Source organism: Furipterus horrens, unplaced genomic scaffold (genome assembly GCF_987537825.1).
Source record: "Furipterus horrens unplaced genomic scaffold, mFurHor1.1.pri manual_scaffold_2, whole genome shotgun sequence".
Classification (NCBI taxonomy): Eukaryota; Metazoa; Chordata; class Mammalia; order Chiroptera; family Furipteridae; genus Furipterus; species Furipterus horrens.
The window spans coordinates 40,499,580-40,519,331 of NW_028327172.1; the positions used below are offsets into that span (position 1 = coordinate 40,499,580).

Below are 19,752 nucleotides of genomic sequence, written 5' to 3' on the forward strand. Positions count from 1 at the left end.
CATCATATAAGTTTTGAGAAATGCATATACTTGCATAAGCACTGCCCCAATGAAGATATAGAGCATTTCTGTCACTCCAATTTCTTTGTGTCCCTCTCAGTCAATCCCCCCATGAAGACCCCAACGACCCCTAATGATTTGTCACCATAGTTTAGTGTTGTTTGTTTAGAACTTTATGTAAATTGAATTATACAGTGTATATTCTTTTGTCTGTTTTCTTCTGTTCCATATAATGATTTTAGACATATTAGTAGTTGATTCTTCCTTCCTTTCTTCCTTTCTTTTTTATTTTTATTTTTTGCTGAGAATTATACTGAGTTCATTGATTGTGTTTTTTTTTTCCTACTTGACGCCTTAAGTTTCAAAATTGTTTTATCTTATTTGGGAGAAGGCTACTTTAGATTCTGTTCATATATCCTCCTGCTGGCAAAAGACATCTGGTCTGTAGTTATATGGGGAAAATATAGCCAAGCACCCTGAGTTTTATGCCTGCTTATTAGTTGTCTACACTGATAACAAGTGAGAGAACCAGAGAGAAGACAGATGGTTTGTAGAGCTTTGCTGACTTTCTAAATGGCTCCTTGGCACAGTTATTCTGGCCTTAGCCTCCCTCTGAGAGCTGTGATGGCAGTGCAGTAGAAATGCCCCTGATAATTAAGGTGACTCTCCGAGTGAGCACCAGGAACTGGGCCCCTGCCGTGCGTTTGTGTGGCACCTATATGGAGATTATTCATGCAGTGTAATCCCAGAATTCGTCCTTCTCGTGGATATGTGCCATAGAGTAACTTGAACTTGAATGATAGCATATTTCAAGAGTTTAAGTAGGTTAAAGAATACAAGTAGTTGCTTAAAGGAAAATATTAATTAATTTTCAATTATTTGGAGATGAATTATTCACTTTGTTAATTATGATGGAGCTTCGACTCATTCTTCTGTTTACTTTTTAATGTTTTTGTTGCTTTTTAGCTCCTTTAACAAGAGGAAGAGGAAATGAAATTCCATTTGTTTTTAATAGTTATAAAAGGTGTGTGTGTGTGCGCACATGCGCATGTATGTATGTGTGTCTGTGTGTGTGAAAGAGATTGAAACTGTTTTTGAAAATAAAAGCACTTTTGCCATGACCAGTGTGGCTCAGTTGGTTGAAGTGTCCTGCAAAGTGAAAGGTCAATGGTTCCATTCCCCGTCAGGGCACATGTCCGGGTTGCACATTAGGTCCTTGATTGGAGCGCGAATGAGAAGCAACTGACAGATGTTTCTCTCTCACATGGATGTTTCTCTTCCTGTCTTTCTCCCTCCCTTCACCTCTCTAAAAATAAATAGATAAAATATTAAAAAATAAAAACACTTCTGTAACTTTAGGCAAGTCACTTAATATAGCTGAACCTTATTGTCCTCACTGGCAAAGTGAGTCAAATGCCTCATTCCCATCTCACAAAATCCTTAACATAATTTATACAAATAACATAATTTATACAAAAGTGCTTTGTAAATGTTAAAGTTCTGTTGGAATCTATACATTTATTTCTGTATTTACAACTTTTCTTCCTTTTTCCTTAAAGAAACACATTTGATCCCTTGCTGTAGAGGTATAATAGACATATTTCTGAAATATCATATGTGACTTTCTTAAAAGCCAGCATTATTAAAAAAATCTAATAATTAAAACATGTGCTATCTTAAAGTTTAAAAAAAGTTCTACTTTGAAGAGATTGTTTAAAGGAACCCTGTTGTGAACATGTTGTAAAGTAAGCAGCACAGAGTTGGGGAGCTGAGGGTACTGCGCCCTGTTGGCTGTTTGGTCCAGTTCTGTTGTGGGAGCTCTCGCTTTGTGTCAGTTTTCTCATTTAGAAAACATGGATAGTAACTCATATTCTGTCATAGGAGTGCTGTGATGTTGTTATTATTTTACTAAAGTGATTTATAACCATTTATCTGTGAAGCCAGATTTCCACCTACTGGGCTTGCTTTAAATTGTATCCACTTAAGGCATGTATTTAATTCTATTTTTGGAAAAGAACTGAGATACTGTTGTCTTCTGCTATAACTACACAATCTTTGCAAAATCCTTTCTGAACAATTCCAAAGGCATAAAGAGTCGTCGCGCATTTAGTCACACAGCCTGTGCCACCGCTCCCGTAGAAGCTAAATGCCAGGCGTGAGGATGCAGTGACTTCAGTTGTTAAGGCCTGTACATTATTCATTTAACATCTGCTGTTGGTTCTCGCTTTCCCCGTGGGGGAATAAATTATAGCACATCAGCACATTTTTCATGCTTTGTGTTGAAGCATTTAAGTCATTTATTGTATTATTAATATTATTCTATTTCTGCTTGTTTGGTAGCCCCTGAAGTTATCAATGCCCACGACTACAGTCAGCAGTGTGACATTTGGAGCATAGGTGTCATAATGTACATTTTGTAAGTAGCCTGCTAAACGTACAGTTGACAATGAATGGTTCCTAACAGGAGAATCATGTAGATTTTAAATTAAAACTAAACAATATAGTTTTTAAAAAGTGACTGAAAAAACAATTGGGAGGTCACTCTAAAAGCCCTCTTATTAGTTGTCAGATACTTACATTAGGTATTTTTTTAATGCTATACACTTGTAACTTCCAGCTTTGCTTTCCATTGATCTGAAAATGCTACAATGCACTGTATGATGTGAGTGAAGTGAAAAACTTGCCTTAGAACTCCCCTGATCCTTTGCTACAAACGAAGCTTTTTTGTATTTTCTCAAGATTCACTTAAAGCCCATCAGGTAGAGGGAGGTCCTGGGACCCGGCACTAGAGCTCCCTGTGGACAGGGCAGGTGTGAGGGGTGGGCACTAACTAGGCGCTGGGTCAGCCCAGGGTTCCTGTACTGTGAGCCTCTGGGTCTTTCTCATGCAGTTTCTTCTGCCTAGAATGTTCTCCTGTATGTGCCCAGGTCAGACATTAGCACCTTGTATTTCACAGATTCCTACTCTACCTCAGCAGAGTTACTACGCTCATTACATACACTTTCCCAGAGGATTTAAGGCAACATATAAAAAAGCATGCAAAACAGTAACATTGAAAGAAAAACAAAATAATAAAATAAGAATATTTAATCAGGAAGGTTTGCATGTGTGTGAATTTGATAGAATTGTTTAGTTCTCTATGTTCTCATAGCACTTTTAAAAACTAGATTATAATATTATAATGTAATTACTGTATTATGTGTATTTGTATCTGTTTCCTTTGTTCTGAATTCCATGAAGGACAGACATCTTATTCATCTTTGCATCCCTGGCATCTGGTATGATAGTAGGCATGTAGTCCACACTCAATATATGTTTGTTAATTGAATTAAAGTGAATTTTCTAAGAGGTGTTCTGAGAAGTTAGTGACCATTGTTCCTTCTCTTGGTGAATATGAATATTTTTATGTTGATGCAACATTAGTTTTATGGTCATATTGAAGATTTCGTTGTGTACTACCTCTTTCAGATCGTTTCTAAATATTGACATCACAATAGTTACATTTTCATAGTTTTGTGAAATGGAATACACAGGCAGTAGAAATTGGATGATGGGATTATAGCTGTTATTCAGATAGTCAACATACATTAACTGCTTTGATTATATAAAGTATAAATGTTGTCACAAAGTTTTGATCATTGTTTTGTGCTAGGTAGAATCATATTGTAAAAATTCTGACCCTTAGTCTTTAATAAAAATACAACTATTTTAACTTAATGTTTTATACTCTTAAGACTTTCTAGACAACACAAGTAAAATATATGTGTAATCTAATATTATGCAATTCATGTGTTTGCTGCCTTCTTAGTTTTGAATTTGATGTTAAGTAAAGTGATAGTGTATTAATATGCTAACTTTTTTCTCTTTCTTGAAGATATCATTTTAATTTTTCCGCTTCAGGGCATGGCTGCATATCATCACAAATGACATCCTTTTTTATTTACAGTAGACTCCTAGCTAATCAGTGCTTATTCATTAATCTGCCTGAGCCCAGTGATCTTACAGATAATTTCCTTCACCAAGGGTACAAACATATTGCCTTCTCCAGGTCGATTATTTTCTTGTTTATCAATTACTCCTGATTTATTTCCACTTAATCAGACAATGATAACATAGTTTCTTAAGGTGAAATTAACATAAATACTCTTTATGGGTATATCCTCTGCTGTTTTGGTTCCTGTGAATGGAACAGAAAATAATAGGAAAGCTTTAAGAGGCATTTTTCATGTCTCAGATTTCCTTTTCTAGATGTGCAGAAAATAGCTATCATAAAATTTCACATGCTGCTGATTGACCAGCCATTATGTGTATTCTTGTGTAAGTAAAATTGCAAAGGACAGAAAAAAAGTGGAATTTTTAAAACGTAGCCCTTAAGCTATAGCTGCATGCTAGTCAGGCAACGCAGAAGCAGCTAAGAAATGGGTGAGTGCGCGTGTCACTGGTTATTAACAGACTCAATGAGCTGGGCTTTTGCTGGCCCATCCTTGTTACAGTAGAGAGTAATTGTTCATAAGACCGTTCTTTCTGGCTTTTAAAAAGTTGCATTTTAAAAGTAAATAGCAGTGAGGTAAGTAAGATCAGAGAAAGGAGGGTCAGGATGAACTGAAGGAGTAAAAAGTATTACAATAAGAGTTTGCGTAGCAATTTGGTAAATATCCATCTCTTAACAAGAACCTGTTGGTAAATGAAAAGCTATATGGTCCAACCTAGTTTGATAAACTACTAGGATGAAAACAACCTCTTTCTCTAGGAAAATCATCATCCCCATTTTCATGCAAAATATTTATCAAGCTTAGACTTATTCAGAAAATGTTCATGGTAAAAAAATTTTTAATCAACGCTCTTTCTTTTTTTTAAAGATTTCATTGTTATTATTATTATTTTTTGAGTGAGGGGAAGGGAGTGAGGGAAACATCACTGTGTGAAAGAAATGTCAATCTGTTGACTCTCACACGCCCTCAACTGGGGGCCTGGACTGCAACCCAGGCATGTGCCCTGATGGGAATTGAACCAGGGACCTTTTGGTTCACAGGCTGACGCTCAATCTACTGAACCACACCAGCCAGGGTGGGAAAAAATTTTTAAAGAACTTAAACATATATCTACAAAATCAGTAGATACGTAACTGTTAAGAGAATTAGAGGTCATTATAGTACATAATAGACCAGCATTTGGGAAGTATAATGGAATTGCGCCATTTTATTCTTTCAGCAATAAAGTGGGGAAAAAATACAATCTTAAGAGGTGACAAATAGACGCTTGGAGTTGCCTATGTGATGAGTCCAGGTCCAATTTCTGTCTCGTTGTCATTGGGAAAATCTGGTTGTTGCGTTCAGCGTTGCTTTCAGGAGTTGGAGTTGACAGCTAACATTTGTTGATAATGTACTATGAAGAACGAACTCAAATTTTAAGCACGTTTTTGTAGTTTTGGACTGGATTATCTTCTGAAGGCTTGCCATGTTCTTTGTTAAGTATAGTACAGTTTTTCCTTTTAAAAGATTCTAATGACTCATAGTTCCTATATTCTAGAATGTGCAAACAAGCTCATGTTTATACATACTGCTGATTGATTTTGGTCATTATGTGTACTCAGCTTTCATCCTTTCAGACTGAAGCATCAAATCATCGTCATCTGATTTTTATCCTCCAGACCTTTTTCATTTTGTATACTATTTTTAAAGAGTTGTGATCATTTTAAAGGATGTTTTTTAGCTTTGACTTAGAGCCTATAGATGTTTCCAGGGTTATTCTTGGTTTAGTCTTACTAACAATTGTATAGTATTTTACCATGGATAAAATTCTTATGTGGTCATTTAGACTCTGATAATTCAGTATATTTTTCCCATAGGTTTAGTTCATATTATGTGCCGTTGGCTTTGCATTACCCTTGCTCACAATAAAGCGTGTCTCCTCTATTATCTGCAACTATTACTGTGTGCACAGCTTCCTGTATTTTAACCCCATTTAAGCTTAGTGTCTCTCCACCTGGAAGAGCTTTTGGTCATTTGCAGATCTGGAGGTTTCAGTGTATATGAGTGTAAGAGCCTAGCATTGATCTTGCAAAACCCCTGTGCTTCCATTTCTACATCCAGAGAGGTACCCACCTCTTCCTGTGTGTATGTTACATGCCGTTGAGTTGGCTGCAACTCTTGTAGACTCTTACAAATGACTGATGTTCATGATGTCCTGTCTTCACCAGTCTTGCTCAGCTCCTGGAGATTCATGCCTATGGCCATTTAAAATTTTTAAAAAATTTTAATTATATTTTTTTCACTTAGTCCCTTTATACCCCATTTAATCCCCTTATACCCCATTTAATCCCCTTATACCCCTCACCCCCTGAAATCACCACACTGTTGTCCATGAGCCCTTTCTCCTTTTTGTTCAATTCCTCCATGCCCTATCCTCCCCTGCTCTTAGCTGTCATCTGCTTGCCATCTATGAGTCTGTCTTTTCCAAAGAACCATGCCTTCTCATGATGTGTCCCTAGTAGGACAGCTTCAGTTTTGTCATTTTGCCTTCAGCAATGTATCAGGCTTAATTTTCTCTAGGATCCATTTGCTCCTCTTTCTGGCCATTCAGTGTAGAGATCTTGTCCAACATCATATCTCAGATGGATCATTTTTTTCCCTATCAGCCTTCTCCACTGTCCAACTTTCACATCCATGCATAGTGGTTGGGCACGCATGAGCTTAGCCTTGTCTCTAATGACGCATCTTTGCTCTTGATGATCTTCCCCAGTTCTTACATTTCTGCCCTTTTCAAGTCTTAGTCTTCTCTCTTTTTAAAAATATTTTATTTATTTATTTTTAGAGGGAGGGGAAGGAAGGGAGAGAGGGAAAGCAACATCGATTGGCTGCCTCTCACATGCCCCAACCAGGGGCCTGGTCTACAACCCAGGCATGTGCCCTGACTGAGAATTGAACTGGCAACCAGCAGTTTGCAGGGCAACTCCCAACGCACAGAGCCACAGCAGAGCTCAAGTCTCAATCTTCTCTTGATTTCTTGTCTGCACTCTTCATTTTATCTTTTATTTATTTAACTTTTAGTTTTTATTGAATTTATTGGAGTGACATTGGTTAATAAAATTATATTGGTTTCAAATATAGTCTTCATTTGAATTGATGACTGAACCAAGGTAAGCAAAATTTATAACAGTTTTAATGTCTTCATGCCTGTCCTTCCTGTCCTTTATGTAAATATGAAGCACCACTACTTCCAAGTCTTGTGGAAACTTAATATTTAATAGCCTTATTTGGATTTTTTAAAAAAAATCTAAAGAAAATAATTGCCTTTGTTATAGATTATGTGGAGAACCACCCTTTTTGGCAAGCTCAGAAGAGAAGCTTTTTGAGTTAATAAGAAAGGGAAAACTACATTTTGATGATCCAATTTGGGATTCCATAAGTGATTGTGGTAATAAAGATTTGTTATTATTTACTAAAGCAAATATACATAAGAAAGTTTGCTAATAATTCAGATACCTTAAATCTCTGTTTAGTTTACATTTACTTGTAGAAATACCACTGCTTGTGGAAATGGTGATATCCTCATTGTGATTTTTATAGTCAAAACTCCCAACCCAAACAGAAAATACATAGGAAAAATTGAAGAGGAAATATGATGATTATCTAGTTAATTTTTACTATAGAATATAAATCAGGTAATCCAGGCAATAAAATCTCACTAGAGGCCTTAAACTTTATTTCTTAGCCATTTATACTGATGATATTTGTTTTATAATTGGTATCTTTCCTTCATGTCATACAGACCTAATTCTAAATAAATTGGAAATTATATGTTATTAATTGTAGTTAAGTAAGATATTCAGGATATCCCTTTCTTTGCAGCCAAAAGTGTTTTGAAACAACTTATGAAAGTAGACCCTGCTCACAGAATCACCGCTAAGGAACTACTGGATAACCAGTGGTTGACAGTAAGTTACTGTATTCCATCTTTTTTTCCTTGTTGATGTGCTACCATTGCTTATTTCTTTTCCTTTGGCCTCATAGCTTATACAGAGTTCTTACTTAAAAAGAGTCAATTTCTCTCATCTTCTGACAAGTTAAAGTTATTGAGTCTTGACATAATTCTGAAATGGGTATTTTCAAACTTAGCATATCTAATATGGAACTCTTCAGTCGTCACCCTGTATAAACACATTAGATATGCTAAGTGTGAGATGCCTGTGTGCCTTCCACGTAGAGATATCACATATAATTGAATATATGAGTCTGGAGCTGGACAAGTCTGAGCTGGAACTATAAGTTTGGGAATCAGGAATAGATGGATGCCATAAAAAGCTATCAGACTGAAGAGGTAAATTAGGAAAAAAATACAGATAGACAGGAAAAGAGACCCCAGCATCCTACTTTTAGATACTACAACATTTAGTAGAGGAGAAGCTAGCAATGGAGACTGAGAGTGGTGCCAGGGAAGTTAAATGAGAAAAATGTCTCAGAAAGTGGGAGCAGTCGGCTCCCAGGTAAACGCTGCTGAGAGGCCAGGATGGGAATGAGACGTTTCCATTAGACCAGCCAACAGAGAGATGTTGGTGACCCTGAAGGCCCAGGTAAGTTTAGATGATAAAAATTTATCGTGATACCATCCTTCTTTTACATTTTCTAATTTTCCTTCAGCAATTTCTGATCATTTATTTGAATAATATTTTTCTCCAAGGCTAAAAAAAAAATAGTCTTCACTCACAAATGGGCTCTTTCTGCCCTCTTTTATGAATGTGTTGATCTCTCAAATCATTCTGGACAATAAGTATTTTTGGCCTAAAGTAATTGTGCAAATGAGCTAGCAGCTAGATAGATCATTGCAAAACTGTACCGAGTAGATTTGTACAGCAAAATCAAAAACTGTAAAACAGATGGTGTGCCGTAGAAATCTATCTCTTTTCAGCATCACACAACATTCGGGTTTGGCTGTGTAATTATTTGTGTTCTAATTAGTACAGCTTTATTTCTGGCTTTGGTCATTTTTCCAGAAGCCTCCATCTTTGAGCCTCTGTAACATTTGTTTCTATGTAGTCTTTGCCAAATGGATAGAGACGTGACAGATAGCGTGTACTATATCAGACTATCCTAAGGAGTTCAGTGTGTGAAGTTTAGAATACCGGCATTTTATAAACTTCTAAAAAGCAAAACTCTTTTCTTCTTAACCACTTGAAGTCTTACTTCATATCCTCCGTTTGAACTAATCTGAAGGGAACATGTTAGTTCTCTCAGCGCCTTGCTGCTTTAACTCCAGAGCTTATCTTTTGCAATATCTAACACGCTGTAACATTTTTTTTTCAAAGAGCTTTATCGGATAAAAAGTTTCTAGGGTTTAACCTATGTATTGTCCATTTTGAAATATGGCACATATCTGAAGACTATTCTATGTACATTTAAGTGAATGGAACTTAAAATAAACACATATTGTCATTCTGGTTTCAAAAGTCAGAAGATTAGATGTAAGGAAAAATAACCAAGAAATGACTTTCCTACAAAGGAAGGGTTTGATGATAACTCACATGGCCGGGGGTGGCCTGTTACTCTCCTGTGTCCGCTTCTTCCCTTTTTTCTCTTTACTCTCAATGGCAGTTCAGGAGTTTATTCCCTTTTGGTGGATAATTACGGTTGCCTCTTGGTATTCCTTCAAGTCCCCTGGTGATAACTAACACCAAGAATTGGCATTTTAAGCAAATTTCCCAGGTATTTTTAATGCCTAGTTATATTTAAGAACCCTGTTATAAAATAAGGAAACATTTTTCTTCTATGGCTTGTCAAAAAATAGTTTCCAGATTTTAGTTACATTGGCATTACTCAGACATTCAGTAATTCCTTCAACAGATTTTTTGTGGTGCCTACCATGTGCCAGGTCCTGTGCTAGGTGATAAAATGTAGATATAGACACATAGGACATGGTCTCTGACTTAAGGAACTCACATTCTATTAAGAGAAACATGCTATGTATAAGATACAATGCAAGGGAGAAAATGATAAATGACCTAAGGAATTGCCAAATGACCAGAGGTGCAGAGGCAAGCAAGTGTGAAATCAGGAAGTTCAATTTGACTGGCAGATTAAGATGCTTGAAGGAAAGAAGTGGGAAATGGGACATTTAGAAAAGGAAAGAAAATTGTGTGGGGGACCTGAATCTTCATCTAGAATTTTAACTTTCTTTCATAAATAGTGGAGACCAATTATAGGCTCTTTGAAATGAAGGAAATTATTGTTATAGCATATAAGCCTTGCAAGGTGGCTTATTTTAAATGGGACAAGAGCCATTTAAATGTCTATGTTGATTTTAACAAATGTCTCTTTACATAAACCATTGGACGCTGTGGGGTACAAAGATGAATAAATGAAGCTTCTCCCCTGGAGTAATTTACCACAGATTACAGTGTACTTTGCTTTATAGCCACACTTTGCAAAGGCATATATACTCAAGGTGCATAGGGTCTAATTTCTAGAACAATGTGTCCTAATGTGTGAACAAGCCCTTGTTCATTTGCCTAAAAATTGTTATTCATGGTTTGGTCATTAGTTTTTGACCTTTAGCCTTAACATATATACTCTACATAAGCTAATGGAAATTTTCTGATGCCTAATTGATGGGTAATTTTTTTCCTACTCTATATTGTCATCCTAAATATGTTAATATTCAACCTTTATTTTACTATATTTATTTATTCTTAAATTCTGAATTATGTTATGTATATGAATATGCTGTTGAGGCCCTTTTTAAAAGGTTTTTAATAAAATTATGTTAAGAAGAACCTCATGAACCAGAAACCTTGGGGATTTATTCAATATTCAATTATTTATTTATACTTAAGTCAACAAGTCTTTATTGAGTAACTATTATGTGCTGTGGGGAACATAAAGATGACTCTGGTACAGTCTTAGCCCACAGATCTTCCACAGCCAGGTAGAAGGTTTAAAACAAAAACACAGGAAGAGAATGAGTATGTAATATGTGTGTATAAATACATAAATATATGCTCTATATGTTAAATATAGTATATAATAAAATGGATACCCTAAAACATGTAAATTTATACTCAATATACTCTATATTTTACATAGTGTATATAATGTAGTAGTAGTAGTACTACGAGGTTTTCAAGAAAAGAGCTATTCCCTTTAAGGGGTTGAAAAAACTGCTTAACATGAAGGTAATATGTGATCTGGCTTGAAAAGAATGGGGAAAAGTAGATATTAATGTTGGAGTCATGCTAAGAATGAGAGGGATTCTGGATGGAAAGAACTGACAAAGATATAAAGGCAGGGAAAAAAAGTATATTCAGAGAATATGAACTGTATTAGTATTCTTTTTTTTTTTCTAGAACTCTAGGAGACATGTAGGAAAGTGGTGGGGAATTAAGCTGTAAATGTAACAGAACCCCTGGGCTGCTCCAATTGAAACAGAACCTTTGGGCTGTTTAGTTAGGGGCCCGATTGCCCGCCGCCAGAATTATAACTCTCAAACACAGTTTCCCTACTTCTTAGGCACAGTTCAGCTTTACCGGTAGCTGCCAATCACTCAGTTCTGATTGGGGAGGCCCTTTCTGTGCTGTGGTGCCCTCCAGCTCTCAATGCAGAAACCCCTGGATTCTCAGCCTTCTTGAAAACTGCCTTCTTCCTGTAAACCGTGTGGATCTCCTCTCCTCAAAACTGCATGGCAAGAGCCTCTTAAAGCAGCCTGGGGCCCCCTCCTCCAAGCCACATGGAGGGAGCACGCCCGCCAAAATGTCCGCAGCTGCTTATATATCCCTGACTGCGTCCTCTGCCGCAGTGGGTGTTACAAACAGTTCTGACCATTCACAGAACCCCACGCAGGCTCTGTAGGCTCCTTCCGTATCATCCCACAGTCCAAGACCCCTCCCATCTTCCTGAGCCTTGGAAGTTTCAAAGCGGACCTTTGTGCAACCAAATTTCCAGCCACTAACCCCAGGCATGCAAGGGCATCCTGAAAGCTGCTTCCTTTTCCCTATCTCCCAGCCGCAAACTCTGGGGTTTGTTTTTGGACTCCCCTGTTTCTGTAACATAAAGACAGAGCTGTTTTGCTGTAGCCCTTGGCTTACATGGAGAGGACTTCATATTTGACTTGTTTTGACAAGGGGTTGCTACTGAAAGGCACTGAAGGACCATGATCACAGCTGAGTTTATGTGAATTTTCTCCTTTGTCCTCCTCCACCCAAAAGAGCCGTTGTTCTTTTGCGAAGTGTCTGCTGTACTGCTCGCCAGCAGTGTGCCAGAGCTCCAGTTTGGTTCTGCGTCTTCTGCAGTGCATGTTATTGTCAGTATTTTTAATTTAGATGCTTTGGTAGCTATATAATGGTATTTCATTGTGGTTTTAATCTGCATTTCATGAATTACGAATGAAATTGGTCACCTTTATTTATGCTTATTGGCCTGTTTGATGTCTTCTTTTGTGAAATGCCTATTCAAGTCTTCTCCCCATTTTTATTTGGTTTTATATCTTTTACTTATTGGTTTGTAGGTGTTTGTTACATATTCTAGATATGGGCCTTTTGTCACGCACACAACCACACAAATATATGTACATTAACAAGCAGTAGAAGATACTGACTTAAGAAAAAGAACATGGAAAGGATTACTGCAGATCCTTATCCAAGCAGGTGACTTGGAAAAAGAATAGATCATTCACGTTCTTGAAAGTGATCCCTGAAAACTATGCTTCCCACAATGTCCTTGGAAAGTCTTCCTGTACAGCCAGATGTATGCATACACAAATTTGAAGAATGTTGGTTTGGAATATATTGAGTTCACTTTTATTTTTCCAGCTTTACTGAGATATAATCGACACATAACATTGTAAAGTTTAAGGAATACAACATAATGACTTGATATGTATGTATTAATTAGTAAATGATTGCCATAATAAGTTTAGTTAATACATCTGTCATATCACAGTTACTTTTTTCTTGTGAAAAGAACTTTAAGATACACTCTCTTAGTAACTTTCAAATATATAATATAGTATTGAAGGCTCAGTAACATCTCTAGCTGGAAGTTCTTAGCAGGCGGTTGGAAATGTGCTTCTAAAATAATGGTAAATTATAAATTTCTCAGGCTGTTTCCTCCTGAGGAATAGGAATATTAGCACCAACCGTGGGGAAAAAAATCACTGACTTTGTTAGAAAAAAATTAAAGTGGCATACAATTGCTTACTTTAGTGGTTGTTATTACCTTGATATGCTATTGCCTTGGACTCACTGAGACCCATTAGGACAGGTTTGGTGATATTATTGGGTGCTATCAGTTTTTTGTGGGTATCTGCAACTTACATTATTTCTTTCCTACTCTAATTTACATTAATTATTAGTCATATAAAATAGTTGAGATTAACCATGGTAAATGATTTAAATGATAAACAAAACAGAAAAAATAACTTTCTCCTTCCATTAACCTCAATCCCTCTTACTAAAGATAACCATTGTTAAGTCTCTTATGTGTTATCTCAAAAACATTCTATACATTTTTGTGTATATACTTTACACAAATGGGTTCATATTATGCAAACTATTCTTTTTTATCTAACATATCTTGGTAAGAATTCCTTATTTTTAAAAAATTACGTTGTATTCCAAACTATGGATACAATATTATTTTCTAAATAATCTCCAGTGAATATGGATCATTTAAATTGTTTCATATTTTTCCTATTACAAACAGTGGTGCAACCAATGTTCTTATAAATATATTTTGTATACTGTGTTAGCATATCTAAAGGGTAAATTCTTAACAGTGGAATTGATGGCCAAAGAGAATGTGTATTACACGTGTATTGTTGCTAACTCATGCTTCCATAAGAAGCGAGTAACTGAGAAAGCCTGTCTCCCCACACCCTCACCAACATAGACTATTATCAAACTTAAATTTATATCCATCTATTAGGTGAAAATTGGCATTGCATTGTTTTGATTTGGATTTTGTGTTCTTTTACACAAATTGACTATTCCATTTTTCTGTTGAAAAAATTATTCCTAGGAACATTACAAAAGGAAGAGTTTTAGCTATTTACAAAAAGTAGAAAATGATGAACATAAGTTAAAGAACCAGAATGTTTCCTTTTAGTTTGCTGATATATTTTATACCATCTCACTCTAGCTCATGCATATCATTCACTTAACAATACCTATTGTTTACAAAATACTGAAAGGCATCGTCCTTGAAAAGGCAAATTTTGTTAGATGAGGACATATGTTTGGGTCTGCATTTGTGGAACCTGTCCACTAAGGTATTGAATCCAAATCTTAGTATTTGACCAATGCGTCTCCTCTATAAATGTCTATTTTTCCAGTTTTTCAAAATAAAATAGTCTCAACTTTCTGCTAAACAAGTAGAAATTTATTAACCAAAAGGTTGGTTTTGTACTTGTGATAGCCTCAGATTATCTGCCTATTACCGCTGCCTTCTTGCCACTTGCTCCTTGATAGTTGATGAGTTCAGTGTCTGACCCTCTCAATAAAGCCAGTAAAGGAGTTCAGGGGTTAGTGAGGTGACATACAATCTACAGTGTCTGTCCTAACAATTCTACTGTTTTTGTTTGGTTCATTGGTTTCATTTGTAATTTCTGTTGAACCTACAAGGCACATAGCCCTGAGCCAGTTATTCTTTGATCAGTCCAAACACTGGATGCAAGTCCTCTTCCAACTACTAGCAGCAAGAAGGAAGGGAAGGTCTAGTAAGTTACTGACTGGACTTTAGACAACAGGGCAAGTCTGGGATTGATACTACCATTTGATATCACAAGTGAATATAGGAAGCAAAGAATTAAAAACTTCCAAATAATAGAGAGTTCTTGAGTTGCTAATGCTCCTATCCTGGATCATTTGTTCTTTTCTACAATCTCTTTGGGATGAGAAATAGGGTCATTTCACTGAGTACAGAGGCACTCTACTTTAGGCATGTAAGTGTGTCAGTCACCAAGCTCTTGGATGTATGTGTATGTTAACTGAGCATTTGAGAGATTGCTAGAGAGGCAGGTTCAAGATAATACAGGCAGTCCTTGCTTTGCACAGTTGTGCAGGACCATAAAAATAATGCAGGTTGAAACTGTGCAAAGCATTTTAATAATCACTGGGAAAATTATGATTGTTCCATGATTTTAAAAAAATTTTGTTAAATATTTAAAATGTTCTAACTGCTGGTTATAAACATTAGGGAATTAGAAGTAGAACTAATTTTTTAATGCACTATAATTTAAAACACTAGAAATATTGAGAATTAAAGAACCCATTTTAGGTAAAAAAAAAAAAAAAAGAAAAAAGAAAACTATCAAGATTAAACAGTCTTGCCTTTTTTGTGTCATATAATGTAGAATACAGAGGGGAACATCGTTTTTATGCCTTGACAAATTGTCCTACTGTTTTCTAAGTTTGTATCAGCTTCCAGCATTTTATCCTTTGCACTTCCAGTGTTGTGAGATATCTCTGAAAATTCTTTAACTGCCCAATATTTTGCGGAGGCCACTTTCTCTGGGGCAAATAAATCCTTTCAGTCACAACCGCTTTCCTCAGTTATGCTGATAAGTTTCCTTCACTAAGTTCCGTTGGTTGCGTATCTAGATTCTCTCAAATGGTGGCTGTGTTATTGTTCCCACAGTCAGCAGTTTCTGCTATTACTCCATTTGCATTTGGTTCACATTTCTCTGCCAGCATGATCTCTTTTAACTTACCTACTGCACGTTCATCTTTTTTTTTTTTTTTTTTTAGGCTTTAGCTTTATTTTTTATTTTTTTATTGTTTTTCAATTACAGTTGTCCCACTTTTTTCCCCATTGCTTTCCCCCACCCTGCCCACCCCTTCTCCCACAGTCATTCCCCCACCCCCCGTTGTCCATGTGTCATTTATACATCTTTGTTGACAAGTTCCTTGGGAGAACAAGGAGACAATGCAACTGCACACATTGTTGTCTGTGTGTGAACTTAATCATAGATGCAGAGCATCCAGTCACCAACAGATTGTGAAAGATGTGACCTGACTGGTCACTGATCGTGATGCACATCTGTCATTTGCATAGTGATTATGGATTAAAGAGCTAGCAGTGAAATTTGAACTTTATGCAGTTGTCGTTAATATACCATGTTGACTGAAATTTGACCTGTGTTGTTGATATTTCTTAATTAAGTCACAATGACTGAAAGTCATGCATCTCAAGACTGCAAAGCAAGGACTGCCTATATAAATGGGCTACTAAATATATGGTGCTGATGGCATGTGATTTCTGTAGTAATGACAATTTTGTTGGGTATGCTGGTTGTATAGTAGGCTCACTGTTTTTAAGACTTTTTTGAGGTAACTTGCAAAATGTAAATGTTTATCTGTATCAGGATAGGCTAGGTTATACTGCAGTAACAAGTGGCCCTCAAATCTCAGTGCTCTGTATGCCTTCCATCCCACACTGGCTGGGACAGTGGGAGGAAGAGAGAAGACTGTTTTGTTTTCCTTTGTCCTTACTCTGGGACTCAGGCTAAGGGAGGCCTCATTTCTGTGCTCTTATGCAGTAGTTACTAAGGCAGGAATTGGGAACATGATAAATTGCACACTATCTCTTAAGGTACACCCAGGAATGATACATACCATTTCTAATCACATTTTACTGGCCAAAACAAGTCACATGGTCATGTCTCAAAAGAGGCAGGGAAGCACAATTCTACCATATGCTTAGAAGAACAGAATATTGGGTAAGCAGTGTTAGTGACTACTATACTATCCAAAGAGTTAATATAAGGGGATTTGATCAGAAAAGGGTAATTGAGGATTGGGATTACAGACATTCATGTTAGATGGTCTCTGTCTGCTAGTGAAAGAATCGAGCTGAGGCAGAGTTGTGTGTCCTAGCATTCCAGGACTCTGGACACTGTGATTACATGAAAATTAGGGTTTGAAGGCTGAGATGAAGCCAGGAAGCTGTAGCAGAGGCTAGGGGTGAAGCAGAGCTGTGACAGAGCCTTGGTGACCAGAACGCTTTCAGATGAGAGCTCCGAGACGATCTGCCACTCTGACTGATGCCAGCTTTTTATGGTCTTCGAGCCTCCATCTATGCTTTATTTGGATTTAAGTGGACAACATCTTTGGGCTTTTTTCCATTTTATTTTATTACTTTTTAATTTTTTTATTGAATTTATTGGGGTGACCTTGGTTAATAAAATTATATAGGTTTCAAGTGTACAGTTCTAATAGAATACATCATCTCTATTTTGTATTGTGTGTTCACCGTCCCAAGTCAAATCTCTTTCTGTCACCATTTATCCCCCTTTACCCTCTTCTACCTCCTCCAACTCCCTTTTCTCTCTTGTGATCACCATACTGTTGAAGTTGGCAGGCAAGTCTTTGGAAGTTCTGGGATCCTTAACAGAGTGACTCTCAAATTGAGCCTTGAAGGAAATCTAGGCTATGGGTTGGCAGAAGACATTCTGGAAGTAAATGGTAGAGGATGCGTAAGTGCAATCAAAAGTAGGATGCTATGAAATTGGTAAGAATACAGACCTTCTTAAAATAGGATGAAATAAAAGAGCCACAGAAAATTAATTGCATGATGATGCTCATTTACTTATTACTACTTAGTGTTTGCCTTTAACTACGAATATATTAGACTCTACAAATGCTCAACAGAGTACTCAGATGGCTGCTTTTGAAGTATCCTGTCTCATAGTATTCTGTGTCATCAATGCTTAATGCTTCAATCTATCCACGTACCAAATTAATGTAGAGTCACTCCCTAGCTGTACTCACATCTGAACTTATCCTTGCAATCTAAATGTGCTCCAAACTTTCTCTACTAATCTCTTAGGAGAAAAATTATTTAAGGCATCCTTAGTCTAGCAGAAGTCATTTGAGACTGCATTCATGTATTTCTTGGAATTAAATGGAATATTACATTTGAAAAAAATTAGGTAATATGAAGTGGTAAGTTTTAGTATTGTATAGTCACATCTGGTATAAAAATAATACACAGAGTCAGTTATAATCAAATGACCACCTCATATCTAAATCTTCCAGTCAACTAACGGCTTGCAAATCAAACATCTATATTCTTGGACACAGCACTTGACTAATCAATTGAATTTAGATTTTTTTTACCTAAATATTTTGATATTATATAGGCTTGCCCTTAGTGTTGGATCCACTAGACTTTGGGGAACTTATTTCATTCTTTCAGCTTCCCTGTTACTTTTGGAAAAACAGTGCTATAAGGGGGTCCTTGGATCTAGGGAGCTGCCCAGTCTAGTGCCCTTTTTAGTACCGGGAGTGTGCTCCAGTGGGCATCATCAGTTTTGCCATTTATTCAGCATTATAATTTTTCTTTGTGAATTACTGAATTTGGGAGAATATATTACTAAAAGATGTAAGAATCCTTTTAACTTTCCAAGCTGTTTATAACACCAGAAATTCATTAACATTAGGGTAATACACTTACTTCGACGAGACAAACCAATGTGTTAGAAATGATGAAAGAATGGAAAAATAATCCAGGAAGTGATGAGGAAAACACAACAGATCAAAAGAACAAGTGGTCCAGTCAAGAAAAGTTGGAAGGTTCCCAGCTCAGCAGACCCAGCAGAAATGCCCGTGATGCCACTAGCACTTCGGATGAAGATGAGGAAAAACAGGTAGGAAGAACCAACAAAACCTGTAGGGAGAACAATTGTTTCTCTCTCCAAACTGTAAAATACCCTCACAATACTTGGAACATTTTTTCCACTGTCTGTTTATGTTGTTGGTTTGTAACAAAGGCCCTACATGATAAAGCAAGTCAAGTTCTTTCCACCCATGAGACCATCATGATTTAGCAAGTTGCCTACATGTTTATTTTAAGGTCTCTGTATAGAGGGCAGGGGTCTGCAAAGGAAGAGAGAATAAATATTTTAGGCTGTGGGGGCCACAATAGTGTGTCACAACTTTCAAACTCTGATGTGGTAGCATGAAAACAGGCACAGGCAATTTTAGGACATAGAACCAGGTGGTGAACCAGATTTGGCCTATGGCTTAAAATTAATAATTTTTTTCCTTTACCAGGCTACACAATTTGGAATAGGTTTATGTATTACTTAGAAAAAGAGTTATTACAGTATCTAGCTAATTGTTTCTAATTTTATGATACCTAAACTATTTATGTATGGTTTATCATTTCATCTTATTAGATCTAAATGTAGTTTTATTCTTTTTTGGTGAATAATTTTTCTTAACATTCTGATTAATTCTAGATTGTATTCTACTAACTGGATACCCAAACACTTTTCTGTGTTTGTGGAAAAAGTTTTCTGTATGTTTTTTTTTCTTTCTTGTCTTGAAATCTACTGAGCACATTTTAGCTCTTCTTTAATAATTGAGTGTCCTGCCAGTGGGGGCTGTGTTCACCTTCAGGCAGCCCAGACTTCCTGTGAGGAGTCGCTACTTCTTGGTTCATGACGCCTAGAGCGAGGCAGTGTGGAGAGGGACTGAGAGCCCGGAGCCTCACCCAAGAAGGGGCAGCACTGCTGGCCCGCACCCTCCCCGTGAAGAGTCCCGCCAGGAACCGGCAGAAAGAGACCTAATAGAGTGATTAATTGATTTTGATGCACTTGGTTGGGAATTTCTTCATCTACTTGCTAACAAATGCCTAGATAATAAGCTTAACATTGAATGATTCAGGTATTTTGAAATAATCATATTTTTGCCATAATGTAAACATAAATTTATTGAATTCCCTTCATCCTCTTTAGTCTGTTAATGGCTCCTGCAGTGCTTAG

At 36.7% G+C, this 19,752-nt stretch overlaps 1 protein-coding gene across 1 annotated transcript in view; it reads left to right on the top strand.

Annotated features, from left to right (window-relative positions):
• The window catches only part of STK33 (serine/threonine kinase 33), a 58,862-nt gene that overhangs the window by 22,217 nt on the left and 16,893 nt on the right, over positions 1–19,752 (top strand). The window contains exons 8-11 of the mRNA XM_090267658.1: positions 2,341–2,416; positions 7,304–7,416; positions 7,851–7,936; positions 18,427–18,633. Coding sequence (XP_090123784.1) covers positions 2,341–2,416; positions 7,304–7,416; positions 7,851–7,936; positions 18,427–18,633 — 482 coding nt within the window. The remainder of the gene's footprint in view (positions 1–2,340; positions 2,417–7,303; positions 7,417–7,850; positions 7,937–18,426; positions 18,634–19,752) is intronic.